This window comes from Salmo salar, chromosome 11, assembly GCF_965601325.2.
Source record: "Salmo salar chromosome 11, fSalSal1, whole genome shotgun sequence".
Taxonomy (NCBI): domain Eukaryota; kingdom Metazoa; phylum Chordata; class Actinopteri; order Salmoniformes; family Salmonidae; genus Salmo; species Salmo salar.
In genome coordinates this window covers 125225513-125248012 of record NC_138301.1, presented here as the reverse complement: position 1 = coordinate 125248012, position 22500 = coordinate 125225513, and the positions used below count along the sequence as shown (strand labels likewise).

At 42.7% G+C, this 22500-nt stretch overlaps 1 protein-coding gene across 1 annotated transcript in view; it reads left to right on the top strand.

The window, feature by feature from the left end:
• Positions 1–22500, top strand: part of LOC106563961 (mitochondrial import receptor subunit TOM40B) — a 33923-nt gene that overhangs the window by 3903 nt on the left and 7520 nt on the right. Inside the window, exons 3-8 of the mRNA XM_045690325.2 lie at positions 892–959; positions 1222–1314; positions 12654–12755; positions 13135–13240; positions 13646–13768; positions 22118–22194. Coding sequence (XP_045546281.1) covers positions 892–959; positions 1222–1314; positions 12654–12755; positions 13135–13240; positions 13646–13768; positions 22118–22194 — 569 coding nt within the window. The remainder of the gene's footprint in view (positions 1–891; positions 960–1221; positions 1315–12653; positions 12756–13134; positions 13241–13645; positions 13769–22117; positions 22195–22500) is intronic.

Below are 22500 nucleotides of genomic sequence, written 5' to 3'. Positions count from 1 at the left end.
CTACTATTAATATTACTACTATTACTATGTCTACTACTACTACTACTACCATACTACTACTATTACTACTGTTACTACTACTACTACACCACTGCTATTGCCACTATACTATTACTGCTACTATTACTACTATACTATAACTACTATTACTACTTCTACTACCATACTACTGCTACTACTACTACTACGACTGTACTACTGTACTATTACTACTATACTATTACTACTACTATACTACTGCTACGACTACTACTTCTACTATAATATTACTACTGCTACTGATACTATTACTACTCTACTATTACTACTGCTACTACTACTACTACTACTACTACTGTTACAATTACTACTGTTGCTACTACTACTATACTACTACTGTTACAATTACTACTGTTGCTACTACTACTATACTACTACTACACTATTGCTTCTACTATTACTACTCCTACTATTCTATTACTACTTCTACTACTATACTACTACTGTACTACTACTATTACTACTATACTAGAGCTATTACTACTGTTAGTATTGCTACTACTACTATTACTACTATACTATTACTAATAATACTACTACTTTTACTACTATTACTACTACTATTTTGCTACTACTATACTACTACTACGATAATATTACTCTTACTACTATACCATAACTACTATTAATACTACTATTCCTACTATACTATTACTACTATACCATAACTACTATTAATACTGATATTACTACTACTACTACTATACTACTACTATACTACTGCTACTACTACTATACTACTACTATTGCTACTATGCTATTAATACTATACCATAACTACTATTAATAGTGCTACTACTAACACCATGCTGCAGAGCCCGTGTCCTAATGTCTTTCTCTCTGTCTCTCTAGATGTGTTCCCACAGCAGATTGAGGGAGTGAAGATGATTGTCAACAAAACCCTCAGCAGCTTCTTCAAGGTTAGTAGTGATAGTAGTACATAATAATGATGATAATACATGGGATTGAATACTACACAAACACACACACTTCTCACCCCATTTTTATGATTTTTTGATTCTCTGTGTAATAAATTGGATTGTCTGTGTGTCTGTGTGTTTGTTTTTCTGTGTGTGTGTGCGTGCGTGCATGTGTCTGTGCGTGTGTGTGCGTTTGTCTGTGCGTGCGTGTGTCTGTGTGTGTGTGTGTGTGTGTGTGTGTGTGTGCATGTGTCTGTGCCAGGCCAGTCATACCTTCCACCTCAGTGCAGTGAGTCCGTCTCAGTACCGCTTCCATGTGGAGCACCGTCAGTCTGACAGCCACGGCAAAGATACGGTTAGTCACCTGTCTACCTGTCTGCCTGTCCTCTGACCTACCTGTTTACCTACCTGTCTACCTGTCTGCCTGTCCTCTGACCTACCTGTCTACCTGTCTGCCTGTCCTCTGACCTACCTGTCTGTCTGTCCTCTGACCTGCCTGTCTACCTACCTACCTGTCTACCTGTCTGCCTGTCCTCTGAACTACCTGTCTACCTACCTGTCTACCTACTTGTCTACCTACTTGTCTACCTATCTACCTGTCCTCCAGACTACTTTTCTTCCTGCCTACTTGTCTACCTACTTGTCTACCTACTTGTCTACCTACTTGTCTACCTACCACTGTTTTCAATGTCACTGTCACTTTTATTATAAGGCGAAATCCTCCCAGATTGCAGTTCCTAGGGCTTCCACTAGATGTCAACAGTCTTTAGAAAGAGTTTCAGGCTTGTTTTTGGAAAAATGAGCCAGAATTTGTAGTTTTTCTAGGTGTCTCCCATTTTGGCTGTAGTGTTTCCAAGCGCGTGAATGACAGCGCGTTCTTTGGTATTTTTCTCCGGTAAAGACAATAACAATTCTCCGTCTTAAATTTGATCGTTTATTTTCATATTAGGGTACCTGAGGTTTGATTATAAAAGTTGTTTGACTTGTTTGGAAAAGTTTATTAGTAACGTTTGGGATTGTCACAATTGTCGTCTGGAAAGGACCAAAACGCAGCGGGTTGTAAACTCATCTTCTTTTAACAGGAGAAAGAAGGAAAACCAAACAAACACGTATACAAAAATAACAACAATGATGAACGACGAAAATACAGTCTTGTCAGGCATAGACACGCTAAACAAGAAACAACCTCCCACAATTTACAAACACACCCTAATATATAGGACTCTCAATCAAAGGCAACTAGACAACACCTGCCTTCAATTGAGAGTCCACACCCGAATTAACTAAACATAGAAACAGACTAACTAGAAAGAACATAGAAATAGACTAACATATAGCAGTGACCAAAAACCCCGGAAATAATGAATCAAACACCCCACTACATAAACCATCACCCCGACACACATAAACAAAATACCCTCTGCCACGTCCTGACCAAACTACAATAGCAAATAATCTTATTACTGGTCAGGACGTGACAGGGATTCATTTTGTATGCATTTTGATGGAGGGAAACTGGGTGGATTATTGACTGAAGCGTGCCAGCTAAACTGAGTTTTTATGGATTTAAAGAAGGACATTATCAAACAAAAGGACCATTTGTGATGTATCTGGGACCTTTTGGAGTGCCAACAGAAGAAGATCATCAAAGGCAATTATTATATCGCTATTTCTGACTTTCATGGCACACCTGCCTGGTTGAAATATGTTTTTCATGCTTTTGTATGCAGGGCGCTGTCCTCAGATAATCGCATGGTGTGCTTTCGCCGTAAAGCCTTTTTGAAATCTGACACAGCGGCTGGATTAACAAGAAGTTGAGCTTTATTTTGATGTATTACACTTGTGATTTCATGAAAGTTAAATATTTATAATTCTGTAGTTTGAATTTCGCGCTCTGCTATTTCACCGGATGTTGGCCAGTTGGGACGCTACCGTCCCACCTGCCCATAGGAAGTTAATACAATGTTGAATGTTCCCCACCTTAATACAATGTTTAACATTGACAAGTTTTAGGAAATATAGTGAGCTCCGGAAGTATTGGGAGTTACAATGTTGAAATTATCAAGTCAAATTTTATTAGTCACATGCGCCGAATACAACAGGTGTAGACTTTACAGTGAAATGCTGAATACAACAGGTGTAGACTTTAGAGTGAAATGCTTACTTACGAGCCTCTAACCAACAATGCAGTTTAAAAAAATACGGATTAGAATAAGAAATAAAAGTAACAAGTAATTAAAGAGCATCAATAAAACAACAATAGCGAGGCTATATACAGGGGGGGTACCGGTACAGAGTCAATGTGGAGGCTATATACAGGGGGTACAGAGTCAATGTGGAGGCTATATACAGGGGGTACCAGTACAGAGTCAATGTGGAGGCTATATACAGGGGGTACCGGTACAGAGTCAATGTGGAGGCTATATACAGGGGGTACTGGTACAGAGTCAATGTGGAGGCTATATGCAGGGGGTACCAGTACAGAGTCAATGTGGAGGCTATATACAGGGGGTACCGGTACAGAGTCAATGTGGAGGCTATATACAGGGGGGTACCGGTACAGAGTCAATGTGGAGGCTATATGCAGGGGTACCGGTACAGAGTCAATGTGGAGGCTATATACAGGGGGTACCGGTACAGAGTCAATGTGGAGGCTATATACAGGGGGTATCGGTACAGAGTCAATGTGGAGGCTATATACAGGGGGTACCGGTACAGAGTCAATGTGGAGGCTATATACAGGGGGTACCGGTACAGAGTCAATGTGGAGGCTATATACAGGGGGTACCGGTACAGAGTCAATGTGGAGGCTATATACAGGGGGTACAGAGTCAATGTGGAGGCTATATACAGGGGTACCGGTACAGAGTCAATGTGGAGGCTATATACAGGGGGTACCGGTACAGAGTCAATGTGGGGGAAACGGTTAGTTGAGGTAAAATGTACATGTAGGTATAGTTATTAAAGTGACTATTCATAGATGATAAGAACAGAGAGTAGCAGTGGTGTAAAAGAGGGGGGGGGGCAATGCAAATAGTCTGGGTAGGCATTTGATTAGGTGTTAAGGAGTCTCATGGCTTGGGGGGTAGAAGCTGTTTAGAAGCCTCTTGGACCTAGACTTGGCGCTCTGGTACTGCTTGCTGTGCGGTAGCAGAGAGAACAGTCTATGACTAGGGTGGCTCGAGTCTTTGACAATTTTTAGGGCCTTCCTCTGACACCGCCTGGTATAGAGGTCCTGGATGGCAGGAAGCTTTATACACATTACCCTCTGTAGTGCCTTGCAGTCGGAGGCCGAGCATTTGCCATACCAGGCAGTGATGCAACCAGTCAGGATGCTCTCAATGGTGCAGCTGTAGAGAACCTTTTGAGGATCTGAGGACCCATAACAAATCTTTTTAGTCTCTTGATGGGGAATAGTTTTTGTCGTGCCCTCTTCACGACTGTCTTGGTGTGCTTGGACCATTCTAGTTTGTTGTTGATGTGGACACCAAGGAACTTGAAGCTCTCAACCTGCTCCACTGCAGCCCCGTCGATGAGAATGGGGGCGTGCTCTGTCCTCTTTTTCCTGTAGTCCACAATCATCTCCTTCGTCTTGGTCATGTTGAGGGAGAGGTTGTTGTCCTGGCACCACATGGCCAGGTCTCTGACCTCCTCCCTAAATGCTGTCTCGTCGTTGTCGGGTATCTGGCCTACCACTGTTGTGTCATCGGCAAACTTAATGATGGTGTTGGAGTTGTGCCTGGCCGTGCAGTCATGAGTGAACAGGGAGTACAGGAGGGGACTGAGCACACGCTCCTGAGGGGCCCCTGTGTTGAGGATCAGCATGGCGGATGTGTTGTTACCTCCCCTTACCACCTGGGGGCGGCCCGTCAGGAAGTCCAGGATCCAGTTGCAGAGGGAGGTGTTTAGTCCCAGGATCCTTAGCTTAGTGATGAACTTTGAGGGCACTATGGTGTTGAACGCTGAGCTGTAGTCAATGAATATCATTCTCACATAGGTGTTCCTTTTGTCCAGGTGGGAAAGGGCAGTGTGGAGTGCAATAGAGATTGCATCATCTGTGGATCTGTTTGGGCGGTATGCAAATTGGAGTGGGTCTAGGGTTTCTGGGATAATGGTGTTGATGTGAGCCTATTACCAGCCTTACAAAGCACTTCATGGATACAGACGTGAGTGCTACGGGTCGGTAATCATTTAGGCAGGTTACCTTAGTGTTCTTGGGCACAGGCACTATGGTGGTCTGCTTAAAACATGTTGGTATTACAGACTCAATCAGGGAGAGGTTGAAAATGTCAGTGAAGACACTTGCTAGTTGGTCAGCACATGCTCGCAGTACACGTCCTGGTAATCCGTCTGGCCCTGCGGCCTTGTGAACGTTGACCTGTTTAAAGGTCTTATTCACATCGGTTGCAGAGAACGTGATCACACAGTCTTCCGGAACAGCTGGCTCTCATGCATGTTTCAGTGTTATTTCAAAACAAATTTTATTTGTCACATACACATGGTTAGCAGATGTTAATGCGAGTGTAGCGAAATGCTTGTGTTTCTAGTTCCGACCATGCAGTAATATCTAACAAGTAATCTAACAATTTCACAACAACTACCTTATACATACAAGTGTAAAGGAATGAATAAGAATATGTACATAAAAATATATGAATGAGCGATGGCCGAACGGCATAGGCAAGATGCAGTAGATGGTATAGAGTACAGTATATACATATGAGATGAGTAATGTAGGGTATGTAAACATTATATAAAGTGGCATTGTTTAAAGTGGGTAGTGATACATTTATTACATCAATTGTTTCATTATTAAAGTGGCTAGAGATGAGTAAGTATGTTGGCAGCAGCAACTCAATATTAGTGATGGCTGTTTAACAGTCAGATGACCTTGAGATAGAAGCTGTTTTTCAGTCTCTCGGTCCCAGCTTTGATGCACCTGTACTGACCTCGCCTTCTGGATGATAGCGGGGTGAACAGGCAGTGGCTCGGGTGGTTGTTGTCCTTGATGATCTTTTTGGCCTTCCTGTGACATCGGGTGGTGTAGGTGTCCTGGGGGGCAGGTAGTTTGCCCCCGGTGATGCGTTGTGCAGACCTCACTACCCTCTGGAGAGCCTTCCGGTTATGGGCGGAGCAGCTGCCGTACCAGGTGGTGATACAGCCCGACAGGATGCTCTCGATTGTGCATCTGTAAAAGTTTGTGAGTGTTGTTGGTGACAAGCCGAATTTCTTCAGACTCCTGAGGTTGAAGAGGCACTGCTGCGCCTTCTTCACCATGCTGTCTGTGTGGGTGGACCATTTCAGTTTGTCCGTGATGTGTACGCAGAGGAACTTAAACGTTCCACCTTCTCCACTACTGTCCCGTCGATGTGGATAGGGGGCTGCTCCCTCTGCTATTTCCTAAAGTCCACAATCATCTCCTTTGTTTTGTTGACATTGAGTGTGAGGTTATTTTCCTGACACCACACTCCGAGGGCCCTCACCTCCTCCCTGTAGGCCGTCTCATCATTGTTGGTAGTTAAGCCTACCACTGTCGTGTCATCTGCAAACTTGATGATTGAGTTGGAGGCGTGCATGGCCACGCAGTCATGGGTGAACAGGGAGTACAGGAAAGGGCTGAGAACGCACCTTTGTGGGGCCCCAGTGTTGAGCATCAGTGGGGTGGCAATGTTGTTACCTACCCTCACCACCTGGGGGCGGCCCGTCAGGAAGTCCAGGACCCAGTTGCACAGGGCGGGGTCGAGACCCAGGGTCTCAAGCTTAATGACGAGTTAGGAGGGTACTATGGTGTTAAATGCTGAGCTGTAGTCGATGAACAGCATTCTTACATAGGTATTCCTCTTGTCCAGATGGGTTAGGGCAGTGTGCAGTGTGATTGCGATTGCGTCGTCTGTGGACCTATTGGAGCGGTAAGCAAACTGAAGTGGGTCTAGGGTGTCAGGTAGGGTGGAGGTGATATGGTCCTTGACTAGTCTCTCAAAGCACTTCATGATGACGGAAGTGAGTGCTACGGTGCGATAGTCATTTAGCTCAGTTACTTTCGCTTTCTTGGGAACCTCGAAGCGAGCATTTGGTAGGATCGTGTCACTGGGCAGCTCGTGGTTGGGCTTCCCTTTGTAGTCTGTAATGGTTTGCAAGCCCTGCCACATCCAACGAATGTCAGAGCCGGTGTAGAACGATTCGATCTTAGTGCTGTATTGACGCTTTGGCTGTTTGATGGTTTGTCGGAGGGCATAGCAGGATTTATTATAAGCTTCTGGGTTAGAGTTCCGCTCCTTGAAAGCGGCAGCTCTAGCTTTTAGCTCAGTGCGGATGTTGCCTGTAATCCATGGCTTCTGGTTGGGGTATGTACGTACAGTCACTGTGGGGACGACGTCATCGATACACTTGTTGATGAAGCCAATGACTGATGTGATGTACTCAATGCCATCGGAGGAAGCCCGGAACATATTCCAGTCTGTGCAGCAAAACAGTCCTGTAGCTTAGCATCAGCTTCATCTTCTTTTTTATTGATCTAGTCACTGGTGCTTCCTGCTTTAATTTTTGATTGTAAGCAGCAATCAGGAGGATCGAGTTACAGTCAGATTTGCCAAATGGAGGGCGAGGGAGAGCTTTGTATGCATCTCTGTGTGTGGAGTAAAGGTGGTCCAGAGGTTTGTTTTTTCCTCTGATTGCACATTTAACATGCTGATAGAAATTTTGTAAAATGGATTTAAGTTTCCCTGCATTAAAGTACCCGGCTACTAGGAGCGCCGCCTCTGGGTGAGCGTTTTCTTGTTTGCTTATGGCGGAATACAGCTCATTCAATGCTGTCTTAGTGCCAGCCTCTGACTGTGGTGGTATGTAAACCGCTACAAAGAATACAGATGAAAACTCTCTCGGTAGGTAGTGTGGTCTACAGCTTATCATGAGATACTCTACCTCAGGCGAGCAATAGCTCGAGACTTCCTTAGATATTGTGCACCAGCTGCTATTTATAAAATACATAGTCCGCCGCCCCTTGTCTTACCAGACGCCACTGTTTTATCCTGCCGATACATCATATATGTTGATAATGTCGTCGTTCAGCCACGACTCCGTGAAGCATAAAATATTACAGTTTTGAATGTCCCGTTGGTAGTTTAATCTTCCGCCTCGGTCATCTATTTTATTGTCCAAAGATTACACATTGCAGAATGGAAGGAAGTGGGGGTTTATTCGATCGCCTACGAATTCTCAGAAGGCAGCCCGCTCTCCGGCCCCTTTTTCACCGCCTCCTCTTCATGCAAATCACGGGAATCTGGGCCTGTTCCAGATGCAGTATATCGTTCACGTCGGCCTCGTCAGGCTCATTAAAGGAAAAAAATGATTCTGCCAGTCCGTGGTGAGTAATCACAGTCCTGATGTCTAGAAGTTATTTTCGGTCATAAGAGACTGTAGAGGCAACATTATGTACAAAATAAGTAAAAAAATAAGTTATAAACGAACAACAAAACAATTGGTTGAGGGCACGTAAAACGTCTGCCTTATTCTCCGGCGCCATCTTAGCGTACAATGATACAATAACTATGAAGTTAAAGTGCAGACTGTCAGCTTTAATCTAAGGGCATATTCACACTTAACTACCCTGAGCAATATATTTACAAACATTACACTTGTATACCGGAGGTTAACAGGGTGTTCAGAGGCTAACAGGGTGTTCAGAGGCTAACATGGTGTTCAGAGGCTAACAGGGTGTTCAGAGGCTAACATGGTGTTCAGAGGTAACTACCAGAGGCTAACATGGTGTTCAGAGGCTAACATGGTGTTCAGAGGCTAACATGGTGTTCAGAGGTAACTACCAGAGGCTAACATGGTGTTCAGAGGCTAACATGGTGTTCAGAGGCTAACATGGTATTGTCAATAAATGTCATTAGGAGCATATTCAGTGTGCAGGCTATTCTATTCTGCTGTAGTATACTTCATTATTATACTGGCTTAGGAAGACCACCAATAACTCTGAAATCTCCATCCCTAACTACAACATTTTCAGACAAGATAGAACGGCCAAAGGGGGCGGTGTTACAATCTACTGCAGAGATAGCCTGCAGAGTTCTGTCCTACTATCCAGGTCTGCACCCAAACAATTTGAACTTCTACTTTTAAAAATCCACCTCTCTAAAAAACAAGTCTCTGACTGTTGCCGCCTGCTATAGACCACCCTCTGCCCCCAGCTGTGCTCTGGATACCATATGTGAACTGATTGCCCCCCATCTATCTTCAGAGCTCGTGCTTCTAGGTGACCTAAACTGGGACATGCTTAACACCCCAGCCATCCTACAATCTAAGCTTGATGCCCTCAATCTCACACAAATTATCAATGAACCTACCAGGTACAACCCCAAATCCGTAAACACAGACACCCTCATAGATATCATCCTAACCAACTTGCCCTCTAAATACACCTCTGCTGTTTTCAACCAAGATCTCAGCGATCACTGCCTCATTGCCTGCATCCGTAATGGGTCTGTGGTCAAACGACCTCCACTCATCACTATCAAACGCTCCCTGAAACACTTCTGCGAGCAGGCCTTTCTAATCGACCTGACCCGGTATCCTGGAAGGCTATTGACCTCATCCCGTCAGTAGATGATGCCTGGGTATTTTTTTTAAATGCCTTCCTCACCATCTTAAATAAGCATGCACCATTCAAGAAATTTAGAACCAGGAACAGATATAGCCCTTGGTTCTCTCCAGACCTGACTGCCCTTAACCAACATAAGAATATTCTGTGGCGTTCTGCATTAGCATCGAACAGCCCCCGTGATATGCAACTTTTCAGGGAAGTTAGAAACCAGTACACACAGGCAGTTAGAAACGCCAAGGCTAGCTTTTTCAAGCAGACATTTGCTTCCTGCAACTCAAACTCAAAAACGTTCTGGGACATTGTAAAGTCCATGGAGAATAAGAACACCTCCTCCCAGCTGCCCACTGCACTGAGGATAGGAAACTCTGTCACCACCGATAAATCCACTATAATTGAGAATTTCAATAAGCATTTTACTACGGCTGGCCATGCTTTCCACCTGGCTACCCCTACCCCGGTCAACAGCACTGCACCCCCCACAGCAACTTGCCCAAGCCTCCCCCATTTCTCCTTCACCCAAATCCAGATAGCTGATGTTCTGAAAGAGCTGCAAAATCTGGACCCCAACAAATCAGCTGGGCTAGACAATCTGGACCCTCTCTTTCTAAAATTATCTGCCGAAATTGTTGCAACCCCTATTACTAGCCTGTTCAACCTCTCTTTCGTGTCGTCTGAGATTCCCAAAGATTGGAAAGCAGCTGCGGTCATCCCCCTCTTCAAAGGGGGGGACACTCTTGGCCCAAACTGCTACAGACCTGTATCTATCCTACCCTGCCTTTCTAAGGTCTTCGAAAGCCAAGTTAACAAACAGATCACAGACCATTTCGAACCCCACCGTACCTTCTCCGCTATGCAATCTGGTTTCAGAGCTGGTCATGGGTGCACCTCAGCCACGCTCAAGGTCCTAAACGATATCTTAACCGCCATCGATAAGAAACAGTACTGTGCAGCCGTATTCATTGACCTGGCCAAGGCTTTCGACTCTGTCAATCACCACATCTTCATCGGCAGACTCAACAGCCTTGGTTTCTCAAATGATTGCCTCGACTGGTTCACCAACTACTTCTCCGACAGAGTTCAGTGTGTCAAATCGGAGGGCCTGTTGTCCGGACCTCTGGCAGTCTCTATGGGGGTGCCACAGGGTTCAAATCTTGGGCCGACTCTCTTCTCTGTATTTATCAATGATGTCGCTCTTACTGCTGGTGATTCTCTGATCCACCTCTACGCAGACGACACCATTCTGTATACTTCTGGCCCCTCTTTGGACACTGTGTTAACTAACCTCCAGACGAGCTTCAATGCCATACAACTCTCCTTCCGTGTCCTCCAACTGCTCTTAAATACAAGTAAAACTAAATGCATGCTCTTCAACCGATCGCTGCCTGCACCCGCCCACCCGTCCAGCATCACTACTCTGGACGGTTCTGACTTAGAATATGTGGACAACTACAAATACCTAGGTGTCTGGTTAGACTGTAAACTCTCCTTCCAGACTCACATAAAACATCTCCAATCCAAAGTTAAATCAAGAATTGGCTTCCTATTTCGCAACAAAGCATATTTCACTCATGCTGCCAAACATACCCTTGTAAAACTGACCATCCTACCGATCCTTGACTTCGGCGATGTCATTTACAAAATAGCCTCCAACACCCTACTCAACAAATTGGATGCAGTTTATCACAGTGCCATCCGTTTTGTCACCAAAGCCCCATATACTACCCACCACTGCGACCTGTATGATCTCGTTGGCTGGCCCTTGCTTCATACTCGTCGCCAAACCCACTGGCTCCAGGTCTACAAGACCCTGCTAGGTAAAGTCCCGCCTTATCTCTGCTCGCTGGTCACCATAGCTGCACCCACTCGTAGCACGCACTCCAGCAGGTATATCTCTCTGGTCACCCCCAAAGCCAATTCCTCCTTTGGCCGCCTCTCCTTCCAGTTCTCTGCTGCCAATGACTGGAACGAACTACAAAAATCTCTGAAACTGGAAACACTTATCTCCCTCACTAGCTTTAAGCACCAGCTGTCAGAGCAGCTCACAGATCACTGCACCTGTACATAGCCCATCTATAAATAGCCCAAACAACTACCTCTTCCCCTACTGTATTTATTTATTTATTTATTTTGCTCCTTTGCACCCCAGTATTTCTACTTTGCACACTCATCTACTGTCAAATCTACCATTCCAGTGTTTTACTTGCTATATTGTATTTACTTCGCCACCATGGCCTATTTATTGCCTTTACCTCCCTTATCTCACCTCATTTGCTCACATTTTATATAGACTTATTTTTCTACTGTACTATTGACTGTATGTTTGTTTTTTCTTCCATGTGTAACTCTGTGTTGTTTTATGTGTCGAACTGCTTTGCTTTATCTTGGCCAGGTCACAGTTGCAAATGAGAACTTGTTCTCAACTTGCCCACCTGGTTAAATAAAGGACTTGTTCTCAACTTGCCCACCTGGTTAAATAAAGGGTTATATATATAATATATAAATACCTGGTTAAATAAAGGGTTATATATATATATAATATGTAAATACCTGGTTAAATAAAGGGTTATATATATATATAATATGTAAATACCTGGTTAAATAAAGGGTTATATATATATATAATATGTAAATACCTGGTTAAATAAAGGGTTATATATATATATAATATATAAATACCTGGTTAAATAAAGGGTTATATATATATATAATATGTAAATACCTGGTTAAATAAAGGGTTATATATATAATATATAAATACCTGGTTAAATAAAGGGTTATATATATAATATGTAAATACCTGGTTAAATAAAGGGTTATATATATATATATAATATGTAAATACCTGGTTAAATAAAGGAGAAATAAATAGAAATTACAAAACAAAATGAAGATGTGGGGTTGATGTATTTATTAAACAGATGAGTACACCCCTGAGGATAACACGTTAAAGTGATTCCACTTGTTTCCACCGTGGTACCTGATGGATTTCACACAGACTAGACACAGCAAAACAACATCCCTACAGTACAAAACAGCATAGAAAAACAAAGAAAGAAATGTTAGTATTACCACAAACTTTCCATTTCCAGGACTCCCCCGTGCTGATCGGTGAGATGGACTCTTCCGGCAGTCTGAATGCTCATTCGCTGCTGCATCTTAGCGAACGAATCAGGGCCAAGGCTGTGTTTCAGGTGGGTGGTTCAGATCTACCAGGAGACGGTCATTGTAAATAAGAATTTGTTCTTAACTGACTTGCCTAGTTAAATAAATGTTAAATAAAATGAATAAACCCCAGTGCTAGACTGGCTTGTTTCAAATCGTACTCCAAGAACAGCTGACCGTGGTTACATAGCCAGTCAGTCCCAGGTCCTCCAGTCTCTAAGACATCCCAGTGACATGTAAAACAAATTAACAAAGTCTCAGGGATACTTTACATAGCATCAGTAGTGTGTGTGTGTGTGTGTGTGTGTGTGTGTGTGTGTGTGTGTGTGTGTGTGTGTGTGTGTGTGTGTGTGTGTGTGTGTGTGTGTGTGTGTGTGTGTGTGTGTGTGTGTGTGTGTGTGTGTATAGACCCAGCAGGCTCAGTTCATGACGTGGCAGTTTGAGACGGAGTACAGAGGAAGTGACTTCACAGCTGCTGTTACCATGGCGAACCCTGATGTCCTACGGGAGTCAGGTAGCTGAGTGGATTTCTATGATAATGTGTGTCTCATTATAATATGATAATGTATGATAATATATGATAATGTATGATAATATATGATAATGTGTGTCTCATTATAATATGATAATGTATGATAATATATGATCATGTATGATAATGTGTGTCTCATATTATAATATGATAATGTATGATAATATATGATAATGTATGATAATATATGATAATGTGTGTCTCATTATAATATATATGATAATGTGTGTGTCTCATTATTATATGATCGTGTGTGTGTGTGTGTGTGTGTGTGTGTGTGTGTGTGTGTGTGTGTGTGTGTGTGTGTGTGTGTGTGTGTGTGTGTATGTGTGTGTGTGTGTGTGTGTGTGTGTGTGTGTGTGTGTGTGTGTGTGTGTGTGTGTGTAGTGATCCTGGTAGCTCACTTCCTCCAGAGTGTGTGTTCAGGGCTGGTGTTGGGAGGAGAGCTGGTCTACCACAGAGGAAGACATGAAGAAGGAGGGATTCTCACCCTGGCTGGACAGTACTCAGGTATTATATATATAGACACATTATATAGACACACATTTTATATATATATATACAGTGTCTTCGGAAAGTTTTCAGACCCCTTGACTTTTCCCACCTTGTTACATTACAGCCTTATTCTAAAATTGATTAAATAGGTTTTTTTCCCCTCAATCTTCACACAATATCCCATAATGACATTGTAGAATAATAGTGAAGACATCAAACTATGAAATAACACATATGGAATCATGTAGTAACCAAATCAGTGTCAACCTGTTAGGGCTAGGGGGCAGTATTTGCACGGCCGGATAAAAAACGTACCCGATTTAATCTGGTTACTACTCCTGCCCTGTAACTAGAATATGCATATAATTATTAAGTTTTTAGTATTATTAGTAAGTTAGTCACTTTGTTAGCTTTACCCAGCTCGCTGCAAACAATTTCGTCCGGTTCTTGTTTTCAGTGAGTCGTTTTATAGGTAGGTAGCTAACAAACTGACGTTGATATTGATGTGTTTGCTTAACGTAATAGCTGGCTACCTACATGATGCTCTCTAGCTAACAGCATCCTAACTAGCTATAAACTAACGACCGCTAGGGTCGGGTGTTAGCTAGCTAGGTAAGTTAACGCGTTAACTACAATTGAGAACAGCATGTTCCTTCCAGGCCCAACCCCCCTGACCCACGAATCCGCATTCAACATTAAACTAACGACCAACACTGGCCCTGTACTATAGCTAGCTAGATATTGTTATATAGTAGTTAATGAGTAACTTCGCCAACGACAACATACGAGTTTGCTAACGACGGCTAGCTACAGGTCCACTGACAACTGGGCTAGCTAGCTTGCTAAATAAAAACAAGTGGGTACTTTTAACGTTATTCGCAGACATCAACAGAATGTGAACCCATAATGGAGACAAACTAGCTAGCTGCGAATTTCAGTCAATATTGACATTTGTATTGGCTCAAAGTTAGACATTAGCTAGCTTAGTAATAACCTTGTGCTATGTTGTCAATGTAACGTTAGCTAGTTAATTAATGAAGTTGCATGAGTCTTGAGTCAAATCACATTTTATTGGTCGCATACACATATTTAGTAGCTGGGTGTAGCGAAATGCTTGTGTTCCTAGCTCCAACAGTGCAGTAATATCTAACAATATACACATCTAAAAAGTAATGTAACTTGCAGTGCATTCGGAAAGTATTCATTTTTTACCCCTCAATCTACACACAATACCCCATAATTACCAAAATTTTTTTTTTTTTTTTTTTTTTTTGCAAATGTATTAACAATTTTAAAAAAATAACATTTACAGGGCTCCTGAGTGGCGCAGCGGTCTAAGACACTGCGCCACTCGATTCCAATGGGGCCAGTACACAAAAAAAATGCATGAAATGTATGTATTCACTACTGTAAGTCGCTCTGGATAAGAGCGTCTGCTAAATGACTAAAATGTAAAATGTAAATGTAATTATTGGCTTTGGATAGAAAACACCCTAAAGTTTCTAAAACTGTTTGAATGGTGTCTGTGAGTATAACAGAACTCATTTGGCAGGCCAAAACCTGAGAAGATTCCTTACAGGAAGTGGCCTGTCTGACCATTTCTTGCCCTCCTTGATCATCTCTAACAAATACAGGGGATCTCTGGCATGACGTGACACTTCCTACGGCTCCCATGGGCTCTCAGAAGGCGGGAAAAAGCTGAACGATGTAATTCCATCCCCAGGCTGAAACACATTAGCGCGTTTGGCAAGTGCTCTATCAGAGGGCCATTAGACTGAGGCTCGTGCATGAGGGGATAGCATGCTTTTACTTTCACTCTCTTTGTAATAAAAAACGATTTCCCGGTCGGAATATTATCGCTTTTTTATGAGAAAAATGACATAAAAATGGATTTTAAACAGCGGTTGACATGCTTCGAAATACGGTAATGGAATATTTAGACATTTTTTGTCACGAAATGCGCCATGCTCGTCACCCTTATTTACCCTTTCGGATAGTGTCTTGAACGCACGAACAAAACGCCGCTATTTGGATATAACAATGGATTATTTTGGACCAAACCAACATTTGTTATTGAAGTAGAAGTCCTGGGAGTGCATTCTGACGAAGAACAGCAAAGGTAATAACATTTTTCTTATAGTAAATCTGACTTTGGTGAGTGCTAAACTTGCTGGGTGTCTAAATAGCTAGCCCTGTGATGCCGGGCTATCTACTTAGAATATTGCAAAATGTGCTTTCACCGAAAAGCTATTTTAAAATCGGACATCGCGAGTGCATAGAGGAGTTCTGTATCTATAATTCATAAAATAATTGTTGTGTTTTTTGTGAACGTTTATCGTGAGTAATTTAGTAAATTCACCGGAAGTTTGCGGGGGGTATGCTAGTTCTGAACGTCACATGCTAATGTAAAAAGCTGGTTTTTGATATAAATATGAACTTGATTGAACAAAACATGCATGTATTGTATAACATAATGTCCTAGGGTTGTCATCTGATGAAGATCATCAAAGGTTAGTGCTGCATTTAGCTGTGGTTTGGGTTTATGTGACATTATATACTAGCTTGAAAAATGGGTGTCTGATTATTTCTGGCTGGGTACTCTGCTGACATAATCTAATGTTTTGCTTTCGTTGTAAAGCCTTTTTGAAATCGGACAGTGTGGTTAGATTAACGAGAGTATTGTCTTTAAAATGGTGTAAAATAGTCATATGTTTGAAAAATTGAAGTTTTTGCATTTTTGAGGTATTTGAATATCGCGCCACGGGATTACACTGAGTAGGTGGCGTCCCACCTAGCCCATAGAGGTTAAACAAATCAAAATATTTTATATTTGAGATTCTTCAAAGTAGCCACCCTTTGCCTTGATGACAGTTTTGCACACTCTTGGCATTCTCTCAACCAGCTTCATGAGGTAGTCACCTGGAATGCATTTCAATTAACCGGTGTGCCTTGTTAAATGTTAATTTGTGGAATTTCTTTCCTTCTTAATGCATGTTGTGAGAAGGTAGGGGTGGTATACGAAAGATATCCCAATTTGGTAAAAGACCAAGTCCATATGGTAAGAACAGCTCAGATAAGAAAAGAGAAATGACAGTCCATCATTACTTTAAGACATGAAGGTCAGTCAATCTGGAAAATTTCAAGATCTTTGAAAGTTTCTTCAAGTGCAGTCATAAAAACCATCAAGCGCTATGATGAAACTGGGTCTCATGAGGACCACCACAGAAAAGGAAGACCCAGAGTTACCTCTGCTGCAGAGGATACGTTCATTAGAGTTACCAGCCTCAGATTGCAGCCCAAATAAATGCTTCACTGAGTTCAAGTAACAGACACATCTCAACATCAACTGTTCAGAGGAGACTGTATGAATCAGGCCTTCATTGTGAAATGCTGCAAAGAAACCACTACTAAAGGACACCAATAAGAAGAAGAGACTTGCTTGGGCAAAGAAACACATGCAATGGACCTTAGAAGTATACTGAGTCAGAGAGAGTCAGCACGTCATCAACACGCACCAGACTAGAGACTTGGTTTGTTTTACTTTAACAAACTACCTAGTTAGCTAATAAAAGTTTACAATAGTTTTCCTTTTCATATCTGGATCGTGGAAAACAGTTAGCGTTAACGCTGGGACCACTGATATATGTCCAGGGATCCTAGCTCAAAGAAGTTGGTAATACACTGGCAAAGCAGCTAGCCTAGCTGCTAGCTATGAAGCTAGGCAGCCTGGTCTACTACTGCTGGATACCAAGCACGCTAACCGGGCTGAATCAGAGGACAGAGTTCCAAAGCTGTTTTCTGAGGAGCTGCAGCTGGATCAACAGGTAGAGCTGGTCTGGGAAACCAGGGGTCGCTAGTGGTGAGAATGGAAGCAAACCAATTGAAGTGAAATTACTCAGGTTCAAGAATAAGCTTGCAGTCCTTGAAAAAGCCAGATGCCTTAAAGGGTCCTTCATCAATGAGGATTTCTGAGATGCAGTCCGTCAAAGAAGAAAGGAACTAATACCAGCTATGAAGGGTGCAAGAGAACGAGGTGACATTATCAGATATGAAGGCTGCAAGAGAACGAGGTGACATTATCAGATATGAAGGCTGCAAGAGAACGAGGTGACATTATCAGATATGAAGGCTGCAAGAGAACGAGGTGACATGATCAGATATGAAGGCTGCAAGAGAACGAGGTGACATGATCAGATATGAAGGCTGCAAGAGAACGAGGTGACATGATCAGATATGAAGGCTGCAAGAGAACGAGGTGACATGATCAGATATGAAGGTAAAACCCAGATTCAGACCACATCGGATAACCAATAGTTTAATAGTTCTGCAGGGGCAGGCAAATAGACAGGTCAGGGTCCGGCAGAGGTCAGCAGTCCAGAAGTAGGGGAAAGGTACAGGACGGCAGGTTCAGCGTCAAGGTCAGGTCAGGGTCAGATAGAGTGGTCAGGCAGGCGGGCTCAGAGACAGGCCAGGCAAGGGTCAAAACCAGGAGGGCGAGAAAGAGAGAGACTGGGGACAAGCAGGACCTGAGACAAAACCGCTGGTTGACTAGAACAAACAAGACGAACTGGCAACCGACAAACAGAGAATACAGATATTAATACCCAGGGGATAATGGGGAAGATGGCGACACCTGGAGGGGGGGTGGGGGACAATCACAAAGACAGGTGAAACAGATCAGGGTGTGACAGACATAGCATACCTGAGGTATGACAAACTGGTTGTTCACACACACACACACACACACACACACACACACACACACACACACACACACACACACACACACACACACACACACACACACATACTGACTGAGTATCTCTCACTCAGATTCCAACTGCTGATTCATGTTTGGACGTATAAATACAGCATTTATCTACCAAAGAAAGGTCTGTTCATTGTTCACTCTGAATATATGTTTTTAAGGAACAAAATTCCTGAAATGTGCAGTCAAACAATATTCATGTATTGGCAATATCAGAGACTCACTTGGACTCTTATTTTGAGGAGGCTGGGATCTCTATACATGGATACAATTTGTTCAGGAGGGGACAGAAATAGATCTGGGAGGTGGAGTTGCAGTTTACATCCAGAATCATATTCCAGTAAAACAACGTCAGGACTTAATGTTGAATGGATTAGAGGCTCTATGGATACAGGATGTTGAATGGATTAGAGGCTCTATGGATACAGGATGTTGAATGGATTAGAGGCTCTATGGATACAGGATGTTGAATGGATTAGTGGCTCTATAGATACAGGATGTTGAATGGATTAGAGGCTCTATGGGTACAGGATGTTGAATGGATTAGACGCTCTACGGATACAGGATGTTGAATGGATTAGAGGCTCTATGGATACAGGATGTTGAATGGATTAATTAATTTAATAATGCTTGATGTATGGGGTGTGCCCAGAAGCCTGGAAAGAGTCAAAGGTTATTCCACTACTTAAGGATTTAAAAAATCTGCATTCACTGGCCCTAATAGTCGTCCTATAAGCTTGCTGCCGGTGTTAAGTAAATTATTGGAAAAAATTGTATCTGTACAAATCAAGGATTATTTCTCATGTAATGGTCTGATAACGGGTTTCCAGCATGCATACAAAGAAGGGCATTATATGAGTACGGCCTTAGCACAAATGACAGATGATTGGTTAAAAGGTATGGATGACAGGAAGTTAGTTGGTGCGGTGTTGCTGGATTTCAGTGCTGCTTTTGATGTAATTGATCATGTTACTAGGTAAACTCAAATGTTATGGTTTTAAGTCTGCAGCTCTATCCTGGATGGAAAGCTATATCCAGGAGAAGGCAAGACGTGTTCTTTAATGGTAGCTTTTCAAACAGTAAAGATATACACTGTGGTGTTCCTCAAGGAAGCTGCCTAGGACCACTTCTCTATTCTGTCTTTACTAATGATTTACCTTCAGTAATGAACAAAGCAAGAGTGGTCATGTATGCTGATGACTCTACAATGTATAGTGCAGCATCAGAATGTAATGAGCTAACAGATGAACTGAGCAGTGAACTAAGAATGGTGTCTGAGTGGGTTGATATGAACAAATTGCTGTTGAACATTTCTAAAACTAAATGTATTGTATTTGGTTCTAGATATATGCTTGCTGATGACCCCTCATTTAATGTGTAGATGAATAGAATACATGTAGAGGAAGTGAAAAAAACTAAACTGCAAGGTGTCATGTTGGAAACAGCTTCATCACGGTCAGAACACATAGATCATATTGTTATTAAGATGGATAAGGGAATTACTGTGACAAGAACATGTTCAGAGTATGTAACATCTAGCACACTGAATTAGGTGATTCAATCCCTGGTCTGATCACACTTAGAGTACTGTCCAGTTATATGGTCAATCCCTGGTCCAATCACACTTAGAGTACTGTCCAGTTATATGGTCAATCCCTGGTCTTATCACACTTAGAGTACTGTCCAGTTATATGGTCAATCCCTGGTCTTATCACACTTAGAGTACTGTCCAGTTATATGGTCAATCCCTGGTTCTGTCACACTTAGAATGCTGTCCAGTTATATGGTCACACTTAGAGTACTGTCCAGTTATATGGTCAATCCCTGGTCCTGTTACACTTAGAGTACTGTCCAGTTATATGGTCAATCCCTGGTCCCATCACACTTAGAGTACTGTCCAGTTATATGGTCAATCCCTGGTCCCATCACACTTAGAATGCTGTCCAGTTATATGGTCAATCCCTGGTCCAATCACACTTAGAGTACTGTCTAGTTATATGGTCAATCCCTGGTCCCATCACACTTAGAGTACTGTCCAGTTATATGGTCACACTTAGAGTACTGTCCAGTTATATGGTCACACTTAGAGTACTGTCCAGTTATATGGTCAATCCCTGGTCCTGTTACACTTAGAGTACTGTCCAGTTATATGGTCAATCCCTGGTCCAATCACACTTAGAGTACTGAATGTTAAATGTGTTTCCTGTAAGGTATTTTAATTAGCTGTATTGTTTACATTTACATTTAAGTCATTTAGCAGACGCTCTTATCCAGAGCGACTTACAAATTGGTGCATTCACCTTATGATATCCAGTGGAACAACCACTTTACAATAGTGCATCTAAATCTTTTAGGGGGGGTTAGAAGGATTACTTTACTTGTTGAATGTTTGTGAAGTCTTGATTTGTGGTTGTTTGTAATGTCTTGTTAATTGGTTGGACCCCAGGAAGATTAGCTAGCTAATGGGGTTCCTAATAAAAAATAAAAACATTAGACTGGTGGAAATCTGTCCTTTGGTCTGATGAGTCCAAGTTTGAGATGTTTGGTTCCAACCGCTGTGTCTTTGTGAGACTCAGAATAGGTGAACAGATGATCTCCGCATGTGTGGTTCCCACCGTGAAGCATGGAGGAGGAGGTGTTATGGAGTGGGGGTGAACAGATGATCTCCGCATGTGTATTTCCCACCGTGAAGCATGGAGGAGGAGGTGTGATGGTGTGGGGGTGCTTTGCTGGTGACACTGTTGGTGATTTATTTAGAATTCAAGGCACACTTAACCAGCATGGCTACCACAGCATTCTGCAGCGATACGCCGTCCCATCTGGTTTGAGCTTAGTGGGACTATCATTTGTTTTTCTATAGGACAATGACCCAAAACACAACTCCAGGCTGTGTAAGGGCTATTTGACCACGAAGGAGAGTGATGGAGTGCTGCATCAGATGACCTGGCCTCCACAATCCCCCGACCTCAACCCAATAGAGATAGTTTGGGATGAGTTGGACCGCAGAGTGAAGGAAAAGCAGCCAACCAGTGCTCGGCATATGCGGGAACTCCTTCCAACGGTTGGAAAAGCATTCCAGGTGAAGCTGGTTGAGAGAATGCCAAGAGTGTGCAAAGCTGTCGTCAAGGCAAAGGGTGGCTACTTTGAAGAATATGAAATCTAAAATATATTTAGATTTGTTTAACACTTTTTTGGTTACTACATGATTCAATATGTGTTATATCATAATTTTGATGTCTTATTAATTATTATTCTACAATGTAGAAAATAGTAAAAATAAAGTAGGTGTGTCTGAACTTTTCACTGGTACTGTATATATACACACATTATATAGACACACGTTATCTATACACACACATTATACACACACACCACACTAGTATATTCTCTGTGATTCTACGTCAGACTGTCTGATCTAATATATTCTCTGGGATGCTATGTCAGACGGTTTGATCTAGTTTATGCTGCGTTATTCTACGTCAGACTGTCTGATCTAGTTTATTCTGTGTTATTCTACGTCAGACTGTCTGATCTAGTTTATTCTGTGTTATTCTACGTCAGACTGATCTAGTAGATTCTTTGTGATTCTACGTCAGGTCCAAACTGGGTGGCGACGCTGAATGCTGGGAAAGGAGGAGCTCACGCCAGCTACTACCATAGAGCTAACAAACAGGTACACATTGACAAACACAACACACACACACACATACACACACACTAGACACACCCCACTACACCACACCAGACAACACCACACCCACCACACCAGACAACACCAGACCAGACCAGACAACACCACACCACACCAGACCAGACAACACCAGACCACACCCCACCACACCAGACCACACCCCACCACACCAGACAACACCAGACCAGACCAGACAACACCCCACCACACCAGACCAGACAACACCAGACCACACCCCACCACACCAGACAACACCCCACCACACCAGACAACACCAGACCAGACCAG